The sequence below is a fragment of the Scyliorhinus torazame genome, chromosome 10 (assembly GCF_047496885.1).
Source record: "Scyliorhinus torazame isolate Kashiwa2021f chromosome 10, sScyTor2.1, whole genome shotgun sequence".
NCBI lineage: Eukaryota > Metazoa > Chordata > Chondrichthyes > Carcharhiniformes > Scyliorhinidae > Scyliorhinus > Scyliorhinus torazame.
The window spans coordinates 91,823,053-91,849,804 of NC_092716.1; the positions used below are offsets into that span (position 1 = coordinate 91,823,053).

At 46.1% G+C, this 26,752-nt stretch overlaps 1 protein-coding gene across 1 annotated transcript in view; it reads right to left on the reverse strand.

Annotated features, from left to right (window-relative positions):
- Positions 1-26,379, reverse strand: part of pla2g15 (phospholipase A2, group XV) — a 49,786-nt gene extending 23,407 nt beyond the window's left edge. Inside the window, exons 1-3 of the mRNA XM_072517661.1 lie at positions 26,250-26,379; positions 12,278-12,434; positions 342-460 (exon numbers count right to left, since the gene is read on the reverse strand). Coding sequence (XP_072373762.1) covers positions 342-460; positions 12,278-12,434; positions 26,250-26,379 — 406 coding nt within the window. The remainder of the gene's footprint in view (positions 1-341; positions 461-12,277; positions 12,435-26,249) is intronic.
- Between the last annotated feature and the right edge of the window lie 373 nt (positions 26,380-26,752).

A 26,752-nucleotide genomic window follows, 5' to 3' on the forward strand; every position in this document is an offset into this window, starting at 1 on the left:
AAAAGGTATTATTTATAAATTCAAGCTCCTCAGTTTCCCTTCCTCTTTGGTTCTTCTTCCTAAACCTTCACTCTCTGCTCCCTTGGCCATTACTCTGTGGATTACTCGTCCTCCATTTTGTATGAAATCAAACAAAGGTAGACGTGAAACCATTTGAGGGACATCTGCAGTAAACACAAATACTGAAGAGTGTCACACTTCTTTCTAAAGCAGCACGAATTAAACAAAACTCGAGAAGCAAGTGGAAGGTTTCAAAGTTATAGACCCTTCCCCAAAATAAAAAATCTTGCCCCCATGCCACATATTTGGCCGACTACATGATACTTTTGACAAAAACTTACCAACAGTCCTCTTGCTGGGATCCAGGAATTCCAGCGGGTAGGTTTTGCCAAATCCAGGAACTCGTACGTCAACTCCTGGTGGCGTTTCTGTATTTTTTGTTGTTGTGTTGTAGATCAGTCTTTAAAACAAAAAAAACCCACATATATACCAATTTTTTCCAGTCATTAGTCCCTTCTAATGTTTTTTTTCATTCATTCACTGAATTTGAACATCACTGGTAAAGTTAACATTTATTGTGCATTCCCAATTGGCCTCGAGAAAGCGATGGCGAGACACCTTAACTGAACGGCTTACTCAGCCATTTCAGAGGCCGGCTAAGTCAACCACATTGCTGACCATGGATCTGGAGTCACATGTTAACGAGAGCCTACTTGTGACCAATTTTTTAAAAAATAATTTAGAGTACCCAATTCATTTTTTCCAATTAAGGGGCAATTTAGCGTGGCCAATCCACCTACCCTGCACATCTTTGGGTTGTGGGGGTGAAGCGCACGTAAACACGGCAGATTTCCTTTCCCTAATAAAGAACGAGTCAACCAGATGGGTTTTTACAGCAACCAATAACAGTTTCATTTTCACCACTATTGTTCTCATCAACATTTTATACCAAATGTATTTAATTAACTGAATTGAAATATCTCAGCTGCAATTTTGGGTTTTGGACTCATGATCATTAGCCCAGGCCTCGGGATTACTAGCCCAGTCACATTACCACTATTGTTAGTGTACTCCAGTGGGGTAGTGAGCTCGGAGGTGGCAATGGCTGCCCTGGAGCTCAGACTGAGCGCTAACAGCTGCAAGGCCACTTTAAATCCTGGTGTTTTTTCCTAATGATGGGTGCCGCCTAACAGGCAGATCTTTGAAGCCTGATGACTGATGCAAAAAAAAATGCAAAAAGGTAGGTGTTTATAATTTCTTATAACCCTACCATTTAAACTATTCCCACAACACTGAACTTCTTGCTCCCCCCTGGTTCTGAAAGCGAAGCTTTGACAAAGTGTCATCTGGACTCAAAATGTTAGCTCTCATCTTCCTACAGATGCTGCCAGACCTGCTGAGATTTTCCAGCATTTTCTCTTTAGTTTCAGATTCCAGCATCCACAGTAATTTGCTTTTATTTAGGACATCAGGAAGCTCCTTGCCGACGCCATTTTGTACAGTCCACTCAACTAGTGACATTACTCGAGATAAGTCGGCATGATACATAGATTCCTACAGAAAATGTCCCCCTTTGTCAGCTCTCCATTATCATGAAACGGGTATTTAATTTTGAGATGGTGGCCCACAGCAGCAGGGCGGAAGGAAATAAATATATTATTTAGGAACAAACCTCTGCTGATTAAAAATCTGAAAGCTGAGTCATCAGCAGCTGACGGCGCAAGCAAAAATGCCATTGCTAATGACGCATCCAACACATTTTAACATTTAAGCACAGCTTTGCAGGAATGCAGGTGCCAAAAATGAAGATTAAACAACATCATTTGTAATGTAATACCGAGAAAGATTTCCTAGAGGAGCTCGTCACCTGACTGATTTGAGTTTAGAGGATCACTTATCTGAGCAAGACTAAAAGTGCAGTAATTTGGTGCATGGGCTTGAGACAACTTGCTGTGAAAAGAATTTGATCAAACCACCTCAAAATCTGAAGCTCACAGAGTAAAACCAGCAAAGGTATTTTCCAGGACTTCCGTTGGCCCTTTCAATTGATGGGTGACAAAGAATTTTCTCACTTTTTCGAGATAAAACTTGGTTCTGGTCAGCGAAAGTGGGAGGGGGGGGTTGGGGTAATCCAGCACTCTCCGATTCCACAGAGAACAATCGAGACTCGGGCGTCTTTGTTCACTAAAAGAACAAAGAACAATGCGGCCCTCCAAGCCTGCGCCGATCACGTGCCTATCTAGACCAACCTCCTGTATCCTTCTAAACCCCGTCCGTCCATGTGCCTATCCAGATAAGTCTTAAAACGTCGCTAACGCATCTGCCTCAACCACCTCACTTGGCAGTGCATTCCAGGTCACCACCACACTCTGCGTAAAAAAAGCTTTGCCCCCTCATAATCGTCATTTCTGCCTTGGGGAAAAAGCTTCCAACTGTTCACCCTATCTATACCCCGAATAATTTTATAAACTTCTATCTAGTCGTCCCTCAGCCTCCATCTTTCTAGGGAGAACAATCCCAGTTTATTCAATCTCTCCTCATAACTAATACCCTCCATATCAGGCAACATCCTGGTAAACCTTTTCTGTACTCTTTCCAAAGCCTCCACGTCCTTCTGGTAGTGCGGTGACCAGAATTAGACGCCGTATTCCAAAGGTGGCTTAACCACCATTCTATATAATTGTAACATAATTGTTGAGCTTTTATGCTCGATACCCTGTCCTATGAAGGCAAGCATGCCATATGCTTTCTTTACCACCATTTCCACCGGTGCTGCCACTTTTAAGGATCTGTGGACCTGCATGCCCAGATCTCTGTCTCTAGCTACCCTCTTGTTCCTAATATATGTATAAAATGCTTTGGGATTCTCCTTAATCACGTTTTGTGACCCTTTCTGCCCTCCTAACTCACTGCTTGAGCTCTTTTCTACTTTCCTTGTATTCCTCAAGTACTTTTTCTGCTTTTAGTTGCCTGTACCTCACATATGCATCTTTTTTCTTTTTCACAAGATTCTCAATTTCCCTGGTCATCCATGGTTCCCGAATCCTGCCTTTCCTGACCTTCCTTTTTACCGGCACATGTCTGTCCTGCATTCCCATCAACTGCTCCTTAAAAAGACTCCCACATGCCAAATGTGGATTTATCCTCAAACAGCCTCTCCCAAACAACAGCCTCCAAATCCCACCTAACCTGGTTGTAGTTAGCCTTCCACCAATTTAGCACCTGAACCCTAGAACAACATGCATCCTTTTCTAAGAGTATCCGAAAGCATACGGAATTGTGGTCACTGTTCACCACATGTTCTCCCACTACAACGCTGATGACCTGGCTGGGCTCGTTCCCTAGGTCCAATATAGCCCCCTCTCTAGTAGGACTACCCATATATTCTTCTAAAAAACCTTCTTGGACACACTTAACTAATTCATCATCATCTAGACCCCTAGCCCCGAGGGATTTCCAGTCAATATGAGGAAAATTAAAGTCTCCCACTAAAATAACCCCATTATTTCTACATCTATGCAGAATCTGCTTACATATCTGTTCCTCAACTTCCCAGTGGATTGTTGGGAGGCCTGTAGTACACCCCCATCATAATGACTGCCCCCTTCCTGTTTCTGAGCTCTACCCACAGTGCCTCGTTACTTGATTTTTCCATGGTGTCCTCCCTCTGTACAGCTGTAATACGTTCCCGAACCAGTATTGCAACTCTCCCACCTCTCTTTTACCTTCCTCCCTGTCCCGCCTAAAACACCTATATCCTGGAATATTTAGCTGCCAGTCCTGTCCCTTTTTTAACCAAGTCTCCTTCACATCAACCACATCCAAGTTCAGCGCGTGAATCAAGGCTTTAAGTTCACTAGTTTATTAAAGTTGCCATACAAGCTTCCCGATCAACTACAAAGACTATTCTTGTACTGTTATACAGATAATAGTTCATTTGCATTTACCAATCACCAGGTTGCACATTCTTATTCTCGGATCTCTATCTAATTGTGTGTGTGTTTACATACACAACTAAATAATGTCATTACATTCTAGGCATGCACATGTGATGATAATATCCAAATCACTTCCAGGGCATGTATGCATGATATTGTGACCATTTTCTACTTTAGTAACTCGTGACTATCTGTGGTTTGTCCATCCTTCTCCCTTGTTAATTGTTCTCAGCCCCTTTGAAGCTCTTCAGTCAGGGACTTGTGCAAGGACAATATTGTATTTTTTCTTTCCTGTTTGATCATTTTGGTAGTATATTTGAACTTTTTCCTTGCTTTATGGCTCAAGTTGTGAACTTTCACACTTGATGAAACCCAGATCTTTCTCCCGACACCTCTCGAGTTGCAGCCCACATGGTTCACACATGGCTTGACATTCGCCCTGATTTATCTATATAAATGACACTTCCCATGACATCCAGATCTTCCAGTAAACCATTCCTCAAAGATAAGGTCCTGATACCAGCACAAATCCTCTGAATAATTCTGAACAAATTTGTGGCAAATTTTATATTGACATCCAACACATAGAATATGGTTTTTTTAAATCCCACACAACAGATACACTGCACTGAAAAATAAAAAATAAAAAGCGTTGACATTTTCTACTGTTTTCAATCAGAGTATCTCGGCTCTTTGTTGGTAAGAGAACTGTTTCTATAATTATTTCTTCTGATCTCTCAATTTGAAAATGCGCCTCCCAACCTAGTTTCTTGCGAATACATCAGTGTATTATTGGCTGATTATAGATCATGTTGTAGCAAAAAACCCCTTAGTAGGCCACAAGGAATTGGCGCTGCAGTAACACAGTCAGTCGCCTCTTCGGAAACTACACCATCGTTTTTTAAAAAAAATGTTTTTATTGGTTTTAAAGTAACATTTGTCATGGATAGCACACAACAAAAATAAATAAATATGGGAAATGTACAAAATGAGTATACAAAATGGAAATATTGAGGGACAGACAAGCCTTTATACAATCGTGCAAATGGACCTATGTACAGGAACGGGGGGGGGGGGGGTATTTGAGCCCCAGGAATAATTGGTTGGTGGTCACAACAGTGCTTTCTTATTTACACCCCTACTGCCCCCTGCTACTGGAGCTTACCGGGGTGGGAGGGTGTTTGGGGTCTGCCATGAGTGCTTTGGGTTTGCTGCTGTGGCCACCCCTATGTGTGCTTTCGCTCATTGTCCCTGCTGGCCCGGTGTTTGCCTTGGTGAAACCCCACCCTCCATCTCTCTCCACGTTGTCCAGTTCGGTCCTCCCAGCCTTCATCCTGCCTTTGTTGACATTTTTACCGTCATCATTTCCTCTCGTCTCAAACGCAGCTCCTTTTATTTGCTCAATTGCTGCAGCTGCTGAGAGATTTGATTCATGTTCAAGGGCAATCACTTCCATTCAACTCAACAAGACTCAATTTGGCGTAAAACCCCAGCATGTTCCAGCCTGAATTGTTGCCACTGGTTCCACAGGCATTTAAAGTGCTGTGTTTGTTCAATCATATATCAGCAGGTTATCTAATCACTCCAGTCCAGCCCAATAATGTCCGAGTTACCAGGTTCCATCTGCACTAAATTCCATCCATCACCACTGGCTTCACTGGCTCTTAAATCCTCAATGCATCAAAATTTAAATTCTCATCTGTGTGGTTAAATAGCTTTGTGGTCAAATCTCCCCAACCCTAGCCCGGTCGAATCTGCTTCACTACTGTATCTACCTGCAAACTGCATTTTTGATTGTCACCTGGTTTTCTTTGCACTTTGGTGTACATTAAAATTCCAAAGTCCCACACTCTGGAGTACCCTGCACAAAACTCCCCCACCTTTCCAGCCAACAGGTATTTGATAATCAATAATAATAATAATAATAATCACTTGTCACAACTAGGCTTCAATGAAGCTACTGTGAAAAGCCCATAGTCGCCACATTCCAGCGCCTGTTCGGGGAGGACGGTACGGGAATTGAACCCGCGCTGCTGCCTTGTTCTGCATTACAAGCCAGCTGTTTAGCCCACTGTGCTATCTTCTTCGATTAATTCATTCATTCAGTCATGGAATGTGGGTGCCACTGGCAAACCCTGCATTTTTGCCCATCCCTAATTTCCCTTAGGGTGAGCAACCTCCTTCAACTAGTGAAGTAGGTTTTCTGGAAGTTTTCCCAGAGTTGTTAGGGCGGGAGTTCCAGGATTTTGACCCGGCGATTATATATTTCCAAGTCAGGATGGTGGATAACTTGGTGGTGGTGGTGGTCCGCAAGACCTACTGCCCTTGGCCCTCTACTTAAGAGGTCATGGGAATGGAAGGTGCTATCGAAGGAGCCTTGGCAAGTGGCTGCAGCACATCTTGCAGATGGTACACAATGCTGCCACTGAGCGTCGGTGGACAGGGTAAATATCTAAGGTGGTGGATGGGGTGCCAATCAAGTGGGCTGTTATGTCCTGGGTGGTGTTGAGTTTCAGGTTTTGTTGGAGGTGTATGCACTCAGGCAAGCGGAGAGTATTCCATCAACGCCTGACTGTGTCTTGTAGATGGTGGGCAGGCTTTGGGGAAATCAGATGGTGAGTTAGTCACTGTAGAATCCCCACATTGCAGAAGGCGGCCATTCAGCCCATCAAGTCTGCACCGACCCTCTGAAAGAGCACTCTACCTATGCCAACTTCCCTCACCCTACCAGTCACCCAATCTAACCATCTTTGAAAACTAAGGGGTAATTGTAGCATGGCCAATCCACCCAACCTGCACATCTTTGGACTATGGGAGGAACCCACACAGACATGGGGAGAATGTGCAAACTTCACAGTCACCCAAGGCCAGAATTGAACCCGGGTCACTGGTGCTGTGAGGCAGCAGTGCTAACCACTGTGCCACCAAGCTTCTTGCTCTTGGAGACAGTGTTTATGGGGTTGGTTCAGTTCAGTTTCTGGTCAATAGGATGTTGATGGTAGGAGTTTTGATGATAGCAATATCAGCAAATCTGAAGGAGAGTTTCTCATACCCTCGCTTGCCACTTAACAGCCGGAGCCGGGGGATACAGCGCAAGGAAGTGCTGAGGGTTTTGACAAAGGTTGGTATCATGACTGGTACAGGCCTGGAGGGCCGAAGGGCCTGTTCCTGTGCTGTATTGTTTTTTGTAAACCCTGGATGTTGTCTGGGTTTTGCTAAAGTGGTACAGGCTGCTTATTTATTCAAGGAATTGCAAATGGAACACTATTTCGATTCCCAGCTTGGGTCATTGTCTGTGCAGAGTCTGCACGTTCTCCCCAGAGTCTGCACGTTCTCCCCATGTCTGCGTGGGTTTCCTCCGGGTGCTCCGGTTTCCTCCCACAAGTCCCAAAAGACGTGCTTATTAGGTGAATTGGGAATTCTGAATTTCCCTCGGTGTACCCGAACAGACGCCGAAGTGTGGCAACGAGGGGGTATTCACAGTAACTTCATTGCCGTGTTAATGTTGGCCTACTTGTGACACTAATAAAGATTATGCTATTATCAGTGAACAATTCAAACTGCTGACCTTGGGCCTCCATAAAACATGATGGGAAACAAACAAGATCGTTTTCAGAAAAAAAAACTGTTTTACAAATGAAAACTTTTGTTTCTGGATCAGCAATGGGATATTATAGTCCCCAGGCCCATGTCCACAGTACCAGAAACATGTAGCCTGACCAGCACTGCCTCAGATATAAACAGAAAATCATCCAAGCACTTAAGAATTTCTCACTGAACATTACCTATTATGAAAGCCTTTCTCTTAATATTCATATCATTTCAATGGCCTGTGCTTTTTATTTTACTGCACAAATGATGATTATTGTTGATCCAGAGAAAACCCCAATTTCCACAGTGAGGCACAAGATCAGCCATATGACAATCAGTTTTATAAAGGGAGATCTGTTGAACGATTAGCAGCTGTTTTAATATCCTTCCATTGGCTGAATTTGTAAAAAAAAAAAAAAAATACAATATCCTGCCTAGCATAATTAACACACTAGCTTTGGTTAAAAGTCTCTGCTTATCTGCAGAGGCATTCACAAGTCAAATAGTCAGAGTGACAGGAGAAGGAAGCCTCAGAGGAATCCGTGTTGTGAGGCAGCGCCCCACCAAACCTATTTCAATCAAAGAGCAAAATATAGGGAGATATTTCACATCTCCTCTTTCACAGAACGATCCTTTATTCCAGTTCCCATGGCGACAGAATTTCCATGTGCCAAAGGGAGCTATTTTATAAAAATATCACTCATTATTAATTATTGAGGAAACATGTTTTGATAAGGGCATAAAACTATCTGGACTTCCAGGAGTATTTTTTTATACAAACAAAATGTTTCAACAAACAGGAGAGGCATGGCAGCACAGCGGTTAGCACTGCTGCCTCACAGTGCCAGGACCCAGGTTCAATTCCAGCATTGGGGGACTGACTGTGTGGAGCTTGTACATTCTCCAGTGTCTGCATTAGTTTCCTCCATGCGCTCCGGTTTCCTCCCACAGCCCAAAGATGTGCAGGGTTAGGTGGGATTATAGGGCATAGGAGTGGGCCGAGGTAGGGTACTCTTTCAGAGGGTCAGTGCAGACTCAACAGGCCGAATGGCCTCCTCCTTCGGCACTGTACGGATTCTATGAAATATTTTCTGTTGGGCAGCTTTTATATTGTTTATTGAAGCAACAGTGTCTGTAATTCAGGCATAGACCTCAAGATAGCCACTTCTAGACTGGAATCAACAACATTTGCTATCAGCAACATATAATAGCCAAGGTGTGTTTTAATAATATAGGGGTGATAAGTGTGATTTGTTAGTTAGAAATTCCTCACCTTCAGAGCTCTCCTACCTGTGGTGGCAGAGCAGTGAGCAATACTACAGGATATGGGCTACTAATCTCTCACCCAACATCAATCCAACAGATTATCTGATCATTTGTCACATTGCTATTTCTGGGAGCTCACCGTGCCAAGATTCCTACATTAAAACAATGACAATACTTCACAAGTGTTTCATTGACAACACTCTGGCTCATTTCGAAGTTGTGAAAGCTACTATATGAATACAAATGTATGTTTTGTTTGCTCTAATCCATTTCACCAACTAATTGAAAAGTTGCACTGGGACAGCCTTGGAAGGTCAGAGGCCCAACCTGGACTGATTGAAACAGGAAGTACAAGGCAATTGCTAACTTCCTGAAAAAAGTTGAAGAGCAAAACCAACCTTCCTTTTCTTTCATGTGGGGTGTGGGCTTCGCTAGCTAGAGTGGCATTTATTGCCCAACTCCAATTTCCCTCGAGAAGATGGTGGTGAGCTGCCTTCTTGAACCGCTGCTGTTTTTGTTGTGTAGGTACACCTACAGTGCTGTTAGGACAGGAGATCCAGGACAGCGACAGTGAAGGAACGGCAATATATTTCCAAGCCAGGCTTAGAGGGGAACTTGCAGGTGGTGGTATTCCCATGTGTTTGCTGCCCTTGTCCTTCTAGGGTGGTAGAGGTCACAGGTTTGGAAGATGCTGTCGAAGGAGCCTTGGTGAGTTACTGCAGTGTATTTTATAGATGGTACACATGGCTGCCACTGTTCATCGATGGTGGAGGCAGTGAATGTTTATGGAAGGGATGTCAATCAAGTGGGCTGCTTTGTCCTGGATGGTGTCAAGCTTAGAGTGTTGTTGGAGCTGCACTCTTCCAGGCAAGTGGAAAATATTCCATCACACTCCTGGCTTGTGCCTTGTAAATGTTGTACGGGCATCAGGAGGTGAGTTACTTGCCACAGAATTCCCAATTCTCAGAACTTCCCTTTTAACCATAGTATTTAGATGGCTGGTCCAGTTCAGTTTCTGGTCAATGGTAACCCCCAGGATATTGATAGTAGAGGGTTCAGCATGGTAATGCCATTGAATGTCAAGGGGTAATGGCTAGATTCTCTCTTGTTGCAAATGATCTTGCCTGGCATGTGTGTGACATTTTGATGTTACTTGCCACTTATCAGCCCAAGCCTGAATATTGTCCAGGTCTTGCTGCATGTGGACATGGACTTCTTCACTATCTGAGGAGACACTAATATTGTAGAACATATTGCAATTATCAGCAAACATCACTTCTGACCTTATGGTGGAAGGAAGGTCATTAATGAAGCAGCTTAAGATGGTTGGGCCTAGGACACTACCCTGAGGAACTCCTGCAGTGATGTCCTGGGACTGAGATGATTGACGTCCAACAACTACAACCATTTTGATTTGTGCCCGGTATGAAAGTTTTCTCCCTGATTCCCTTTGACTGTAATTTTGCTGGGGCTCCTTGATGCCATACTTGGTCACAGGTGCCTTGATGTCAAGAGCAATCACTCTCACCTCACCTCTAGCATTCAGCTCTTATGCCCATGTTTGAACCAAGGCTGTAATGAGGTCAGGAGCCGAGTGACCCTGGCGGAACCCAAAAGTGTGTCCGTGAGCAGGTCATTGCTGAGTAGGTGCCATTTTATAGCACTGTCAATGATGCCACCCATCAACTTGCTGATGAACAAGAGGAGACTGATCGGGCGGTAGGCTGGGTTGGAGTTGTCCTATTGTGGGCTGGACACACCTGGGCAATTTTCCAGATTGCCGGGTAAATGTCACAGTCGTAGTTGTACTCAAACAGCTAGGCTAGGGGCGCAGGAAGTTCTGGAGCACAAGTCTTCAGTATTATTGCGGGAATGCTGTCTGGGCCCATAGCCTTTGCAGTGTCTTCAGCCGTTTTTTGATATCACCTGGAGTGAACTGAATTGGCTGAAGACTGACATCTGTGATGTTGAGGACCACAGGAGATCATCCACTTGGCATTTCTGGCTGAAGACTGTTGCAAATGATTCGGTCTGGTCTTTTGCACCGATATGCCAGGCCCCTTAAGGATGGGATATTTGTGGAACCTCCTCCTCCAGTGAGTTGTTTAATTATCCACCACCATTCACGGCTGGGTGTGGCAGGACTATAGAGCTTAGGTCTGATTTGTTTTCTGTGGAATCGCTTAGCTCTGTCTATTACTTGCTGCTTCTGCTGTTTGGCACACAAATAGTCCTGTGTTGTAGCTTCACCAGGTCGACACCTCATTTTTAAATATGCCTGATGTTGCTCCTGGCATTTCCTCCGCACTCTTCATTGAACCAGGGTTTAATCCCCCAATTTGGTGGCACTGATAAATTGGGGGAAATGCTGGGCCTGAAGTTTACAGCTTGTGGTCGAATACAATTCTGCTGCTGCTTATTCCCCACAGCACCTCGTAGATGTCCAGTTTTGGGTTGCTAGATCTGTTCTGAATCTATCTCATTTAGCAAGGTGGTGGTGCCATGCAACACAATGAAGGGCAGCGTCAATGTGAAGACGGGGCTTTGTATCTACAAAGACTGTCTAATGAACACACCCACCAATACGGTCATGGATAGACTCATCTGAGACATGGAGATTGGGGAGGACGAGGTCAAGTATGTTTTCCCCTCTTCTTGGTTCCCTCACCACCTGCCGCAGTCCAGTCCAGTAGCTATGTCCTTTAGGACTCAGCCAGTTGTGGTGCTATTGAGCACACTTGATGGACATTGAAGTCTCCACCCAGAGTATATTCAGTGTCTTTGCCACCCTTAGTGCTTCCTCCGAGTGGTGTTCAACATGGAGTATTGATTAATCAGCTGAGGGGGTGCAGTAGGTTGTAATCAGGAGGTTTCCTTGACCATGTTTGACCTGAAGCCATGAGATTTCATGGGGTCCAGAATCGACACTGAGGACCCCTAGGACAACTCCCTCCCGACTGTACCACTGTGCCCACACCTTTCCTCTCATGTAATTTTATTACACCTGCCACTCAACCAATCACAGACCATTCCCCCCTCATCTCCCCCCCATTATTTGCCTCTGTACTTGTTTAAAACTTGTTACACCTCTTTCTTTTATAAATTTAGAGTACCCAACTATTATTTTTCCAATTAAGGGGCAATTTAGCGTGGTCCAATCCACTTAAACGGCACATCTTTGGGTTGTGGGGGTGAAACCCACGCAGACATGGGGAGAATGTGCAAACTCCACACGGACAGTGACCCAGGGCCGGGATTCGAACCCGGGTCCTCAGCGCCGCAGTCCCAGTGCTAATCACTGCACCACCGTGCTGCCCTAAAACTTGTTACATCTCTAACCATTTCCAGTTTTGACCAAAGGTCATTGACCTGAAAGGGTAACTTTGTTTCTCTTCTCACAGGTGCTGCCTGATCTGCCGAGTATTTCCGGCATTTTGTGTTCTTAGTTCACGTGGTCACATCACACGCGGTTCAAACCGTACCTGATGTTGTCAATCCAGCAGTCAATGACGAGAGGCAGAAGCAGCTCAAGATTCAGCCAGAGGGTGAAATAATCCGCGGTTTTCTTGGTGCACAGATAGTGCACGACATGAGGTTTGTTCAGCTTAGCTTCCAGCTGGTTCCCCAGGTCACCTGGAACTGTCAATTCCAAAAAGAAATACAAAGTTACAAGTAGGAATCAAATCAGTTGACACCTGCTCACCATGTCCACACACAGTCAAAACGAGACAACACTGATAAACATGGGAGGAAGGGCGCTCCTGACCGGGTCCTATATTTCACTCGTCGTCTCATTTTCTGGAACTTTCTCCACAAAGTACAACAGTTTCTTCAATCCTCCACTCCTCTGACAAGCTGTTGACTCCTCCCTAGTGTCCAACTCCACCGTGACCAGTTGCCTCCTAGGTCCACATATTCGCAATAGCCTAGGCAGCAAGTATTGGAAGGCACTGAGCTAGGAGCCCGGTCATATTGGAGGGAGGGGTGGGTGTGGTAAAAGGCCCTGATCCTGTCCAATGTCCATTCACACTACCAGGCATTGTCAGGCAACAATCAGGAGTGATAAACCTGGCTGATTCCCCTCCTGACCATTCAATTCTAGCATGCCCACTCTATCACCCAGTCAGCAATACATTAACTCAGCAAAGAGCCAGGGATTGAACTGGGCACCTCACAGGCCTGTACGGTCCAATGATTATTCTTTGATCCTACCGACTTGTGGGATAAACATGATCAGCCATTGAAGACAGACACACCGGCCAGTTTGCAGATACCCCTCTGTTTGTGGAATATTCTTTTTCTGCAGGCAAAGCTATTCCTCTAACAATGATACTGTTTTGTCGCTTTGGACAATGCAGACTCTCATCTTGGCCTAGCCCTTTTAAGGTCATAAAAATGTGATCTTAGGATGTGTCAATTTGCAAAAAAGATGAAGACTTTAGTGAGATAATTTACAGATTTGTGGTGCCTGTAAAGAGTGTACGAAATGATGGTTCTTATGCTTTTGTTTTAACTTACTTTAGTTAACATGGTCTTAGGCCCTGGTTTCATGACAGTAATACATAGTCATACAGTTCTTTTTGGGGCTTTTCATAGTAATTTCATTTGAAGCCTACTTGTGACAATAAACGATTTTCATTTCATTTCATTCTTTAGTGGTAAGAGTGCCTTGTCGTGCTGACGGTGGGTCAAGTATGCACGTGGGGGGGGTTGCTGGTCAAGGACGGTCATCACTCCAGCTACAAACATACCTATATCCAGAAGGGCTGGTGGGTAGGAATCGGCTTTGAGAATTTGGATCCCATTTTCTTTGTAAATCTAGAAATTTAGAGCTGCGCGCTGCCTTGAGTAAAAGAGACCATGAAACCTTTGGATTGTTGTAAAAACCCAACTGGTTCACTAATGTCCTTCAGGAAAGGAAAGATTAATTCATAATCTGACCTGTATGTGATTCCAATGCTACACCTCATTTCTGACAGGACTGGCAGTAAGTGCCAGCCTTGTTGGTGACGCCGTCATCCTGAGAATAACGTTTTAAAGTACTCCATCTGCGTGGTGCTTTAATATTTGTCGGAATTGCCTTCCTAAGCCTCTCTTTCCTTCTTTTCTTTAAATAAATTTAGAGCAGCCAATTATTTTTATTTTTTTTCCCATTAAGGGGCAATTTAGCGTGGCCAATCCACCTAACCTGCACATCTTTGGGTTGTGGGGGTGAAACCCACGCAGACATGGGAGAATGTGCAAATTCGAACCCGGGTCCTCAGCGCCGCAGTCCCAGCGCTAACCACAGCTCCCCATGCCACCCATCTCTTTCCTTCTTTAAGTAGCTGTTTAATATTTACCTCATTGATCGAGTGTTTTGTCACCTGTACAAACATATTCTTACGTGGCTCAAGTGTCACCTTTTTTTGATAATGTTAATGTGAAGCACCTCAGGCTACTGTGCATCAGTGGTGGAGAGTGTGAATATTTGTGGAAGAGGCGACAATCAAGCGGGCTCTTTTGTCCTGGATGGTGTCGAGCTTCTTCAGTGTTGTTGGAGTTGCAAGTGAGGAGTACACTCTTGATTTGTGCTTTGTAGGTGGTGGACAGGCTTTGGGGAGTCAGGAGGCGAGTTACTCCCCACAGGATTCCTAGCCTCTTGATCTGCTCTTGTAGCCACAGTAGTTTTATGACTTGTGCAGTTCAGTTTCTGGTCAATGATAACCCCAGGATGTTGATCGTGGGGGATTCAATGAGGGCAATGCCATTGAATATAAAGGGCGGTGGTTAGACCCTCTATTGTCGGAGATGGTTATTGCCTGGCACAATAATGTTACTTGCCACTTGTCAGCCCATGCCTGGATATTGTCCAGGTGTTGATGTATTTGCACGTGGACGTGGCTAAGGAGTCGTGAATGGCACTGAACATCAGCCAGTATCCCCATATCTGACCTTATGCTAGAAGGAAGATCATTGATGAAGCAACTGAAGATGGTTGAGCCTAGGACACTACCCTGAGGAACTCCTGCAGTGATGTCCTGGAGCTGAGATGACTGACCTCCAACCACCACAACAATCTTCCTTTGTGCCATGTGAGATTCCAACCAGAGGAGAGTTTCCCCCCTTGATTCTCAGTGACTCCAGTTTTTCTAGGGCTCCTTGATACCATACTCAGTCAAATGTTGCCTTGATGTCAAGGGCAGTCGCTTGCACCTCACCTCTGGAGTTCAGCTCTATTGTTCCATGTTTGAACCAAGGTTGTAATGAGGTCAGGAGCCGAGTGACCCTGACGGAACCAAAACTGAGCGTCAGTGAACCCATTATTGCTAAGAAAGTGCTGCTTGATAGCACTGTTGATGACCCTTTCCATCACTTTGCTGATAGAGAGTTAGACTGATGGGCCAGTAATTGGTCTGTTTGCATTTGTCCTGCGCTTTGTGTACAGGACATTCCTGGCAATTTTCCACATTGCCGGTGTTGTTGCTGTACTGGAACAGCTTGGCTAGGTTGCACAGCAAGTTCTGGAGCAAAAAAATCATTGATCCTAGTATTTACAGTGCAGGAGGTGGCCATTCGGCCCATCGAGTCTACACCAGCCCTTGAAAGAGCACCCTACTTAAGCCCACACCTCCACCCTCTCCCCGTAACCCAGTAATCCTACCTAACCTTTGGACACGATAGGCAATTGATCATGGCCAATCCACCTAATCTGCACATCTTTGGACTGTGGGAGGAAACAGGAGCACCCAGAGGAAACCCACACAGACACGGGAAGAATGTGCAGACTCTGCATAGACAGTGACCCAAGCAGGAAATTGAACCACAATCCCTGGCACTGTGAGGCAACAGTGTCACCACAAAAGTCTTCAGTACTGGGGCAGCATGGTAGCATTGTGGATAGCACAATTGCGTCACAGCTCCAGGGTCCCAGGTTCGATTCCAGCTTGGGTCACTGTCTGTGCGGAGTCTGCACATCCTCCCAGTGTGTGCGTGGGTTTCCTCCGGGTGCTCCGGTTTCCTCCCACAGTCCAAAGATGTGCAGGTTCGGTGGATTGGCCATGATAAATTGCCCATAGTGTCCAAAATTGCCCTTAGTGTTGGGTGGGGTTACTGGGTTATGGGGATAGGGTGGAGGTGTTGACCTTGGGTAGGGTGCTCTTTCCAAGAGCCGGTGCAGACCCGATGGGCCGAATGGCCTCCTTCTGCACTGTAAATTCTATGATAATCTATGATACTATTGCCGGAATATTGTCAGGGCCCTTAGCCTTTGCAGTATGCAGTGCCTCCAGCCGTTTCTTGACATCACGTGGAGTGTATCGTATTGGCTGAGGACTGACATCGGTGAAGCTGGGGACCTCCGGAGGAGACGGAGATGGATCATCCACTTGGCACTTCCGGCTGAAGATTATTGCGAGTGCTTCAGCCTTGCCTTTGGGAATATTTGCCAAGCCTGCTCCTCCAGTGAGTAGTTTAAATTGTCCACCACCATTCGTGACTGGATGTGGCAGGACTGCAGAGCTTATATCTGATCAGTTGGTTGTGGAATCACTTAGCACTGTTCATCACTTGTTCTTTATGTTGTTTGGCATGCAAGTAGTCCCATGTTGTAGCTTCACCGGGTTCACTCATTTTTCAGTATGGGTGGGCATAATTATGCTAATGATCACTATCTACATCCATTGCCTGCAGTTCTTCAAAACAGTGAAACATCTTTCTTCCCTCCTCCAACTAATTTGCCATCACCTGGACACCTCTCCAGTCACACCTTGCCCTTATTTTCTCTGTTGCTGTTGCGCTGCTTTTCGGAGCCTTTCAGGCTTCTCATCAAGAGTTGCAGGAGTCACATGCTTTGGAGAGTTTGGCAACATCTCCAATGTTAACAACCCCTTTCGAAATGTCCTTGAAAACATTCCATTCAACAGGAGAACACAATAGGGGGTGTAGCAGTAATGTTTGGTTTTGTGAGAGAGAGCAAACAAAGAGTCCATTTCTTAGCTTACCACACTGGAGTGATATGGAGAGAGTAGTTGAGACAATGGGGATTTTTTTTTAAATAACGGAGCCATGGGAAGTGGAGATTGTTGTGTTGGATGCTCTGGATCCGTGGAACACATACAGGTCACCAACACTTGAAATAGTGCAACACTATTTTATTGGATCATTAACTGTTGTAACATACTCTGACTGTGGGTTAACACGATACTAGCTTTAACTAAAGATTGGCTGGCATCGGTCGAAATTTGGGTCTCTTTTGCTGGATCAAAGAACGCTAAGACCGGGGCCGTGGGGAGTTTGGTTTTGACTTCTCTCCATTCGTGCTCGTGGGCAGGGAGCCATTGGACGTCTGTCGTCTTCCTGACCAGGTTCCGGAGAGCCGTGGTATGAGAGGCGAGGTTAGGGATGAACTTCCCTAAAAAGTTGACCAAGCCCAGAAATCGGAGGACCGCCTTCTTGTCGTCTGGCGTTTTCATGGCTGTGATCGCAGCCACCTTGTCTGCAGCCGGCCGCACACCCAACTGGGAGATGTGGTCCCCGAGGAACTAGAGTTCCGTCTGACCAAAAGAGCATTTGGCCCTGTTGAGGTGTAGGCCCTGCTCACGTATGCGTTTTAACATGCACTGGAGGCAACTGACATGCTCCTGCGGGGTGGTGGACCAAATTATGTTGTCGACATAGATGCGAACACCTTCAATGCCTTCCATCATTTGTTCCATGATCCTATGGAATACTTCTGATGCAGATATGATCCCAAACGGCATCCTGTTGTGACAATATATGCCAAAGGGGGTATTGAACGTACACAGTTTCCTGCTGGATTTGTCGAGCTGGATTTGCCAGAATCCTTTTGAGACGTCGAGATTGGTGAGGAACTTGGCACGAGCCATCTCGCATGTGATCTCTTCACGCTTGGGAATTGGATAATGCTCCCTCATGATATTGCGATTTAGATCCTTGGGATCAATGCAAATTCTCAATTCGCCGGAAGGCTTTTTCACACATACCATGGAACTGACCCAGTCTGTTGGTTCCGTGACTCTGGAGACACTCCTTGGTCCTGGAGGTCCTGCAGCTGCTGCTTGAGGCGGTCCTTAAGGGGTGCTGGGACCCTGCGAGGTGCGTGCACCACAGGCATGACATTCTGTTTCAATAAGATCTTGTAGGTGTATGGGAGTGTGCCCATGCCTTCGAAGACGTCGTGGTGCTGGCCGATGATGGCATCGAGTTGCGCCCTGAAGTCAGTGTCCTGAAAGGCAGACGCGTCATCAGGAGAGAGCGCGAGAGAGCGAGAGAACTCTCTGAACCAGGTTCAACAGCTTGCATGCCTGCACGCCAAGCAGGGAGGCTTTCGAGGAGCCCACGATTTCAAAAGGAAGGATGGCTTTGCGTGACCGGTGCGTCACTTCAAGTTGGCACGAGCCGCTAGCAGCAATGACATTGCCATTGTAATCCAATAGCTGGCAGGCTTATGGAAGGATGGCTGGCTTGACACGAAGGCTTTGGAAGTAAGAACGCGCAATGAGATTGGCGGAGGCACCAGTGTCCAGGCGGAATCGTATTTGGGACCAGTTGACCGTCAGGGTGGCACACCACTCATCGTCTGGATCGATGCTGTATATCGACAGCGGCTGGTGTCTTTGCTTCGGGGACAGCCTGTTTTTTGTCACAACACCGACTCGAAAAGGCGCCTTCGGGTCCTCGGTGTCACTGCTGTGTGGGAGGTCCGCATCGGACTCGGTGAACGTGGGTTGAATTGCCCGGACATTCCTGCGAGGCTGGCTGAAGCGATATGAATTGGCAGGCTGAGCTGCTCGGCAGAATGCAGCATAGTGGCCAAGTCTGCCCCATCTTAGGCATCGTCGAGATTTGGGAGGGCATTGGCGTTTTAAATGGGCGGACCCACAGTTGGCGCAAGGCGTAGCGTCAGCACGTTCGCTGCGCCACCGCGCATGCACGGTGCGGTCGTGAGTGGCGCGCGCCTGCGCATTACGTTCTTCGACGTCGCCGTCCCCTCGTTTGGTGCGCAACAGCGCAGGAGCCCGTGAAAAGCATGCAAAATGGCCGCCCTCATCCAGTCTGAGGCCCTGGAGTTGCTCAATCGCTTGGACCCGTTCCGCCTCGTGGGGACCTTGTCGCGCCGTTTCAGCCGCTTGGATGTGGGAATACTGACTCGTGGCGTTTTTGTGTAAGACACAGGTCTCAATGGCGGTCGCTAGGAGGAGTTGCTTTACCTTGAGGAGCTGGTGGCAGCGGGGGTCCGACTGAACGCCGAAAACGATCTGGTCGCGTATCATGGAGTCGGAGGTGGGCCTGTAGCTGCAAGACTGCACAAGGATGCGGAGGTGCGCGAGAAAGGATTGGAAAGGTTCATCCTTACCCTGCAAACGCTGTTGGAACATGTAGCGTTCGAAACTTTCATTCACCTCTATGCTGCAGTGAGTGTCAAACTTGAGGAAGACCGTCTTGAACTTTGTTTTATCTTCATCATCCGCAAAGGTGAGAGAATTGAAAACGTGGATGGCATGGTCCCTGGCCGTGGAGAGGAGAAGAGCAATCTTCCTGGTATCCGAGGCGTCCTCCCCATCTGTGGCTTCAAGGAAGAGCTGGAAGCGCTGTTTGAATATCTTCCAGTTGGCCCCGAGGTTGCCGGCGATACGGAGTGGCGGCGGCGGGCTGATGTTGTCCATATTGTAGGATGACGGAATGCTGGCAGAAGGCAGATCACTTGCAGGTAGGTCTAAGAAGTGCTAATATCGCTCAACTCCTGGTATCATGCTGTGTTGGGTGCTCTGGATACGTGGAACACAGGTCACCAACACTTGAAATAGTGCAACACTATTTTATTGAATCATTAACTGTTGTAACATACTCTGACTGTGGGTTAACACAATACTAGCTTTAACTAAAGACCTTTGCCTTGTCCTAACCAGTCGATGCACTCAGCACATGGTGAATGTCTGTGCTGCAGGCTGTGTGCTCTGTCCTCCTAGCTAGCTGCAGCTCGAATGAGCAGGAACTCTGATGCCCCCTGTCTTTATAGTGAGTGTGCTCTCACTGGTGATTGGCTGCGGTGTTGTGAGTGTTGATTGGTCCCACTGTGTGTCCATCAGTGTGTGTCTGCACCATGATATACTGGTGTACATTATGACAGAGATCTCTTACATGACTGTGCTCTCCGACTGGGTCAGTGCGTGGGACTGGTCGTGTGATAGCAGGGGGTACTCCAAGACTGGGCATAAATATTTAGGACTGCAATCAGACTGATCCCAAAGATCACCAAGTCATAATGGACTCAAAATGTAAACTCTGTTTTTCTCTCGCCACAGATGCTGCCAGACTTTTATTTAAGATTTCCAGCATTCTGCTTATATTTTAAAAGTCTTTTATCAAGATGGAACATATTTGCCTGGGGTGGTCTGGAAAGATCCGATCTTCTACTTTTAGGCAAATGGCTACAAGATTTGGTCCACACGAGAAATATGTACAGTTAAGAATGAGGGAGCTGCCCTGTGCCTTGGCATGGGTGGGGGATCTAATAGAGTTCTTACATCTTGAGAAGGTGAAATTTGCCCGGGTCAGATGAGAGGTTCCACAAGAAATGGAGTTTATTGATCTTGCATTCCGGAGAGATAATTACCGTCAACTGTTGGGGGATTGGTGCAGGATTTATTGTATTTAGGGCAATATTTTTGTCTTGTTTAGTTCGGGAAAATGTTAAAATTTGAATAAAATACTTTTAGAATGAGTGAGCTTCTTGCAAAAAGATGCTTCTTAAGATAATGCTGCCTTGATCTGCCAACATTATGAAACCCTGCTCTAACAGCAAGACAAGTTGACTTATACAACAGCAGCAATGCAATCAAACATTTGCAATATGTTGAGAGCAAGTTACTCAACATTGTAGTGCATTACCAATAAGAGCAGGAAAACCACAGGATGACGACAGGTGCTTTCCTATGTTTTCTGTTGTGTACTTAGCTGTTAAGTGCATCAATATACAGAGTAAATAATGCACTCCTATAAAGTGGGTTGACCACTCTCCAGGCCAAATATTTAACACTGGAATCAGAGGCTTTAAAGGGCTCTAGCAAGAACTCACTCACATAGACCTGTGCCAAATGGGTGATAAAAATCCCATTATGATCTGGCAATTGATGTCACATGTTAGAAATAGTTGCGAACAAGTTGTGTCAAGAAAAGACATCTCTGGATTACTAGTCCAGGTTTTCTTTTTACAACTCTCTCGATGGCTCAGGAAAGCCTCATGTCTGTTTGTTGGGTCGGTGCAGAATCAACTGACCTCAATTAGATGGCAGTCAAAGTGCTGCTCATGGCCTCACTGGCCCTGGGCTTGGGGAGGGCCAATGGCAATTGGTCAGCCAATGCACTCGATCACATCATTACCAGTGACCCTGACTGCAAATTCCACATTTGTATTTACCAGCTGATGGTAGGATCAGCTTTGTGATTCTTCCTGTGATGAAGGATTTAGGCACTCTCACATGGGGTGTAATTCAAAACAACATCTCAATATTAAAAGCTGCAAGATAAAATTTCTCATGAATAATGTGTATTCACGATGCTAGTGAAAGTATCTTATCTACAAATAAACTGGACAGTTAACTGTAGATTTACTCCGACGATCAGACATGATAGCGTCCATTAGCTTTTTGAAGAAAGGAGCGGCAATGCTGTTTTAACTTCAGTTAATTCCACTCAACTCACGATACATTGGGCAGCACGGTGGCGCAGTGATTAGCACTGCTGCTCACGGCACTGAGGTCCCAGGTTCGATCCCGGCTCTGGGGCACTGTCCGTGTGGAGTTTGCACATTCTCCCCGTGTTTTTGTGGGTTTCAGCCTCACAACCCAAAGATGCACAGGGTAGGTGGACTGGCCATGCTAAATTGCCCCTTAATTGGAAAAAATGAATTGGGTCCTCTAAGTTTATTAAAAAAAAAAACTCACGACGCATGGATCATTGGACCTTGTTCGAAATGATGTGCCAATTACACAGTGGGAAGTCAGCACAAGGCCATTTCCTTTAGAAGTCTTGCTAATAGACCACAAGATGTAGGCCATTGCTCCACCATTCAAGGAGATCATAACAGATCGGATATGATAATCCTGGGCTCGGGCCTCATCCCCATAACCCTGGATTCTCTTACTGATTAAAAAGGTCTAATTTTCAGAGAAATCTATTTTAACTCCTCCTGGGTTGTTTTTTGATTTGTTTTCCAACAACATATTTCTCATGAATACTCTGTATTCACTATGCGAGGTGGAAGGATCTTACCTACAAATAAGCTGGACAGCTTTTTGAACACGAGCATGAATGAGCTGGGCAGCCCAGAGTAAGGGGTAGTCCTGAGGCATACACAAAGGTTCAGGTTCTAGTTCATTGTCCACCTGTTCTGCTGATGGGATTTGACTCCCTCCCCTATCACCCGAGATAAATGTGCAGGTAAAAAGCTCAAATATTGTAACCAATAGGCATTCATGGCAAACGTTGCACTATTAATCCTTTATCCACAGGCAGTACGTGACGGGGTTAAAACCAGTTCAAAGGGTCCTTTCATTCCACATATTGTTGGACCTAAAATCTGAGGGAGAGCAATATTTCCAATGAGGAAATTCATCTAAATTCCCTGCCAATTTAATTTCCCCTTAGTGACATGCAATTATTATTCTTAAAATTTTTTTTTTTTTCTTTTAGAAATTTAGAGTAACCAATTCATTTTTTCCAATTAAAGGGCAATTTACCGTGGCTAATCCACCTAGCCTGCACATCTTGGGTTGTGGGGGTGAAACCCACGCAAACACCGGGAGAATGTGCAAACTTCACATGGTCAGTGACCCAGAGCCGGGATCGAACCTGGGACATCGGCGCCGTGAGGCAGCAGGGCTAACCCACTGCGCCACCGTGCTGCCCAGTGACATGCAATTATGAAAACCTGCCGTTTATGTAACAGTCAGTCATACTGAAGTGCATGGCCCTGTTTGCTGCTGGACCCCAGGCTCATCTTTTAACACAAAAATGAAACAGATTTATTAGTGCATGCGTGACAAAGGCGGCTGCAAAAGGAATTCCTCTGGGAGCATTTCAGAAAGTCCAGTCAGCACAGACTAATATCTCTATCCACCCCATTTATATCATTTATTACCTACCCTCCCAGGAAACCATCCTGACTTTGGAATTATAAATCATTTGTTTCTTCACAGTTGTCAGTCAAACTCCTGCCCGAACAGGTGTTAAGTGTAGGTAACATGTGTAGGTGTTACGGTTCATTGAGTTGACTCTTAGAACAAAGGGGTTGTCATGTAATTAAAGACTTGGCAGAAAGGTTTAAGTGGGGCAGGCAGACAATTGGAGTTAGGGTCTCTATCAGATCAGCCATGACTTTACTGAACATGAAGCAGGCTTGATGGACTGAATGTCCTATTCCTGGGCGGGATTCCCCCTTTTGGGGACTAAGTCCCCATGCCCGATGGAAAAGGGGCGAGAATCACTCCGGACTTTTTCCTCGAAAGTCTGGGGTGATTCGCCATTTTCCAGGGGGCTAGCAGGGCCCCGGCGTGCGTCCTGCAGCTCTGGCTGCCGGCGGGGTCCTGTTGTCCAGAACGCGCATGCGGCTGCAAGCGGGCATGTGCGCGGCGGTCCACTTCGGCGCAGGCGCCGCCATGGCAGACCCAGACAGTGGGCCCGCGCGTAGGAAGGTAGGTCCCCCCCCCCCCACCAAATCGCGATGGCCCGCCGATCGGTGACCCCAGATTGTGGGCCTGGCTACCGCTGAGGCCCCCCTCCCGGAGTCAGATTCCCCCCGCCAGGACCGCCACAGCAGCCGCGGGTCCGAGCTCCCGCCGGGTGGTACCAGATGTGAACCACGCTGGCGGGAACTTGGCTGGTCGACCGCAGAGAATTGGCGCAGGAGCCTCTTCCAACTGCCCCTGACCGGCGCAGTGTCGAATGCGCACGCGCGACTGGCGGGGCCCCCGGAGAATCACGGACAGCCGTCGCGCCAGATTTCCAGCGTGAACGGCTATTCTCCAACCCTCCGGGCCGGAATCGCGCCCCTGTTTCTAATGATCGCGTTACCATCATCAGGTTGGCTGAAGCTGTTCAAGAAGGTGGCTTAATACCACCTCCTCAAGGGCAATTAGGGGAGAGCAATGAACACCAACCGAGCCAGTGATTCCCAGATCCCACAAAAGAATCTTTTAAAAAAGGAGATTCTTCCCACCCAAAGCCAATGTTTCTGACCTGACAGATCAGCACAACCCAGGTAGCAGTGGTTAGCCCTGTTGCTTCACAGCGGCAGGGTCCCAGGTTCAATACCCGGCTTGGGTCACAGTCTGTGTGGGGTCTGCACGTTCTCCCAGTGTCTGCGCAGGTTTCTTCCGGGTGCTCCGGTTTCCTCTCACAAGTCCCAAAATACGTGCTGTTAGGTGAATTGGACATTCTGAATTCTCCATTTGTGTACCTGAACAGGCGCTGGAGTGTGGCGACGAGAGGATTTTCACAGTAACTTTGTTGCAATGTTAATGTAAGCCTACTTGTGACACTAATAAAGATTATTAAAATAAAGATGAATTAATTCAGTATTGAATCAATGGAATAAGTACCAATTTTATTTTATAGTAATATCACACCAAATCTAGCTGTTAGCAACCCAGTGCTATCGTCTGCACCCTCTGCTCTTCCAACCCTATTCTGTCGAGTTCACACTTCAGCTCTTCTCGGGTGTCAGTAGTGGCACTCGTGCTTCTGAGTTAGTAGTATTTGGGTTCAGGCTCCAATCCAGTAACAATGTTCTAGGCCGAGTACCCCAGTGCAGTACTGTCAGGTGCAACATTAATTCAAGGTTGTGTTTGCCTTTTTGGGTGGACATAAAACACCCCCGGCACTATTCTGAAGATAAGCTGGGGCGTTTTCTCCAGGTGCTCCTTCCAATAGTTTAATTGTTCATCCAACACCACTAAAACAGATCATCACCATTATTACATTACCGTTTGTGGAACCTTGCTATGTACAAAATGGCTGCCGTGTTTCCCATTGTTGTGTGCAAAATCGCTGCCGTGTTTCCCACATTAACACTTCAAAATGTAATTAATTGGCTGGAGAGAGCTCTGGACACCTTATGGTTGCAAAAGGTGTTCTACAAATGCAAGTTCATTCCTTTTTCCATCATAGATGTCTGTCCATCAGAAAAGGGTAGGAATAAAGTTGGAACTTTGGTCACCACCTGCTACTTAGCTTTGGATGATGGTCAATTGTCCCCAAGCGCACCCCCTCCTTCCATTTGCAGCTGTTTCTAGCACTGCTGTTGTAACATTCACACAGTTGAAAGATCATAACTAACGCAAAGAATTAAGAACTTTGTCTTCAATGAGCCACAAATCCAGACATGAATAGTATTTGTTCTTTATGCATCTTGGTGGGTTAGTATTTCTTTTTCTTTTAAAAAAAGGGTGAGGGGGAAGGATTGAAGAAAAAAATGACTTCCGAATTCCTGATACCCCACACAGCCATGGACCCCACACAGCCATGGACTTCCGAATGGAAATATACAGTCATGAGAAAATTGAAATATCATACACCTTTTTGGCAAGTCTGAAATTTAATGCCACAGGATAGATTTAGGTACAATGGTCACTTTAAGCAGGAAACATCCCTCCATCAGCACCAATTGGAAAGTTCTAATCTCTGACGTGCTGCTATATCAATGCTTCATTCACTGAACAGGATTGTGTTGACCAGGAGTGCAGGTCGGGGTGGGTCTGGAGGTTGGCATCACATCTAAAGGTTGTAAATATGGCTTCTTCTTTGCTAGTTACCAGGGAGAGATGTGCGTCGTGCATGCTTCTCATATTTGATGCCCTTTAGTTTATGTAAGGAGCTTCCAGGCAGTGACTATTACTCAGATTTGCTAGTTTAGGCCATTTTCCCAGGGGTAGGCCACATTAAGCAGCTTCAAACTAGTCCACTAAAATTGTAACTAATAAGAACTAGGAACAGGAGTAGGCCATCTGGCCCCTCGAGCCTGCTCCACCATTCAATGAGATCATGGCTGATCTTTGTGGACTCAGCTCCACTCTCCGGCCCATACACCATATCCCCGAATCCCTTTATTCTTTAGAAAGGTATCTATCTTTGTCTTAAAATCTATGTTAGCAACATTATAGGAGATCTCCCATACATAAAAGATCTGTTCTGACTAGCTCAATGTAATCCCATGAGGTTAAAAGGCTATTTGATCAGTTACCTGGTGCCAAGCTGTGCACTGCTGTTAAAACATCTGTCTTCTCTCCAGATCTTAACGTGACCTCACCAACTCTGGAATTCCATAAATTCTGCTCTGTTCGAGCCCCACCCTCTTTCCTTGCTGCTCCAAATTCAAGAAAGACAGGCCTACATTTATATAGCACTGTTCACAACCCCAGGAAGGCCCAGAGTGCTTAAGAGCCAATGAAGTACCTTTAAAGTGTAACCACTGTTGCAATGTAGGAATAGCTTGCTTCCTTTCCAGGAACACAGGGTTCAGCCTGCAATACAGCTCTTTTAGCTGGGATCCTTGTGAAATAGTGAGTAGCAGGATGCGGCCCATTTACTACACATGGCTATGGTACACAGAGCTAACAAGAAACAATCTTAGCGCACCCACCCCCCAGCCAAGAACTCCCCCAACACACACATTCCTGATGCCAATGAGATGAAGCTGTGCAGATGTTTTCTTTAAAAGATAGGAACCTTGGAGCAGGGAGAAATGTTTAGATACATGCAGTTTCGAGATTTTGCCAGAAAGGAGATACAGAGCTTCCCGGAGGAACCGGCCTCCACATTGCTGGAGGAGGTGCTGACGACAAGGAGACTGGAGAAGGGGGTAGTGTCAGCGGTGTACGGAGCTATACGGAGCTATTTTGGAAGAGGATAAGGCACCACTGGAAGGGATGAAAGCAAAGTGGGCGGAAGAGTTGGGA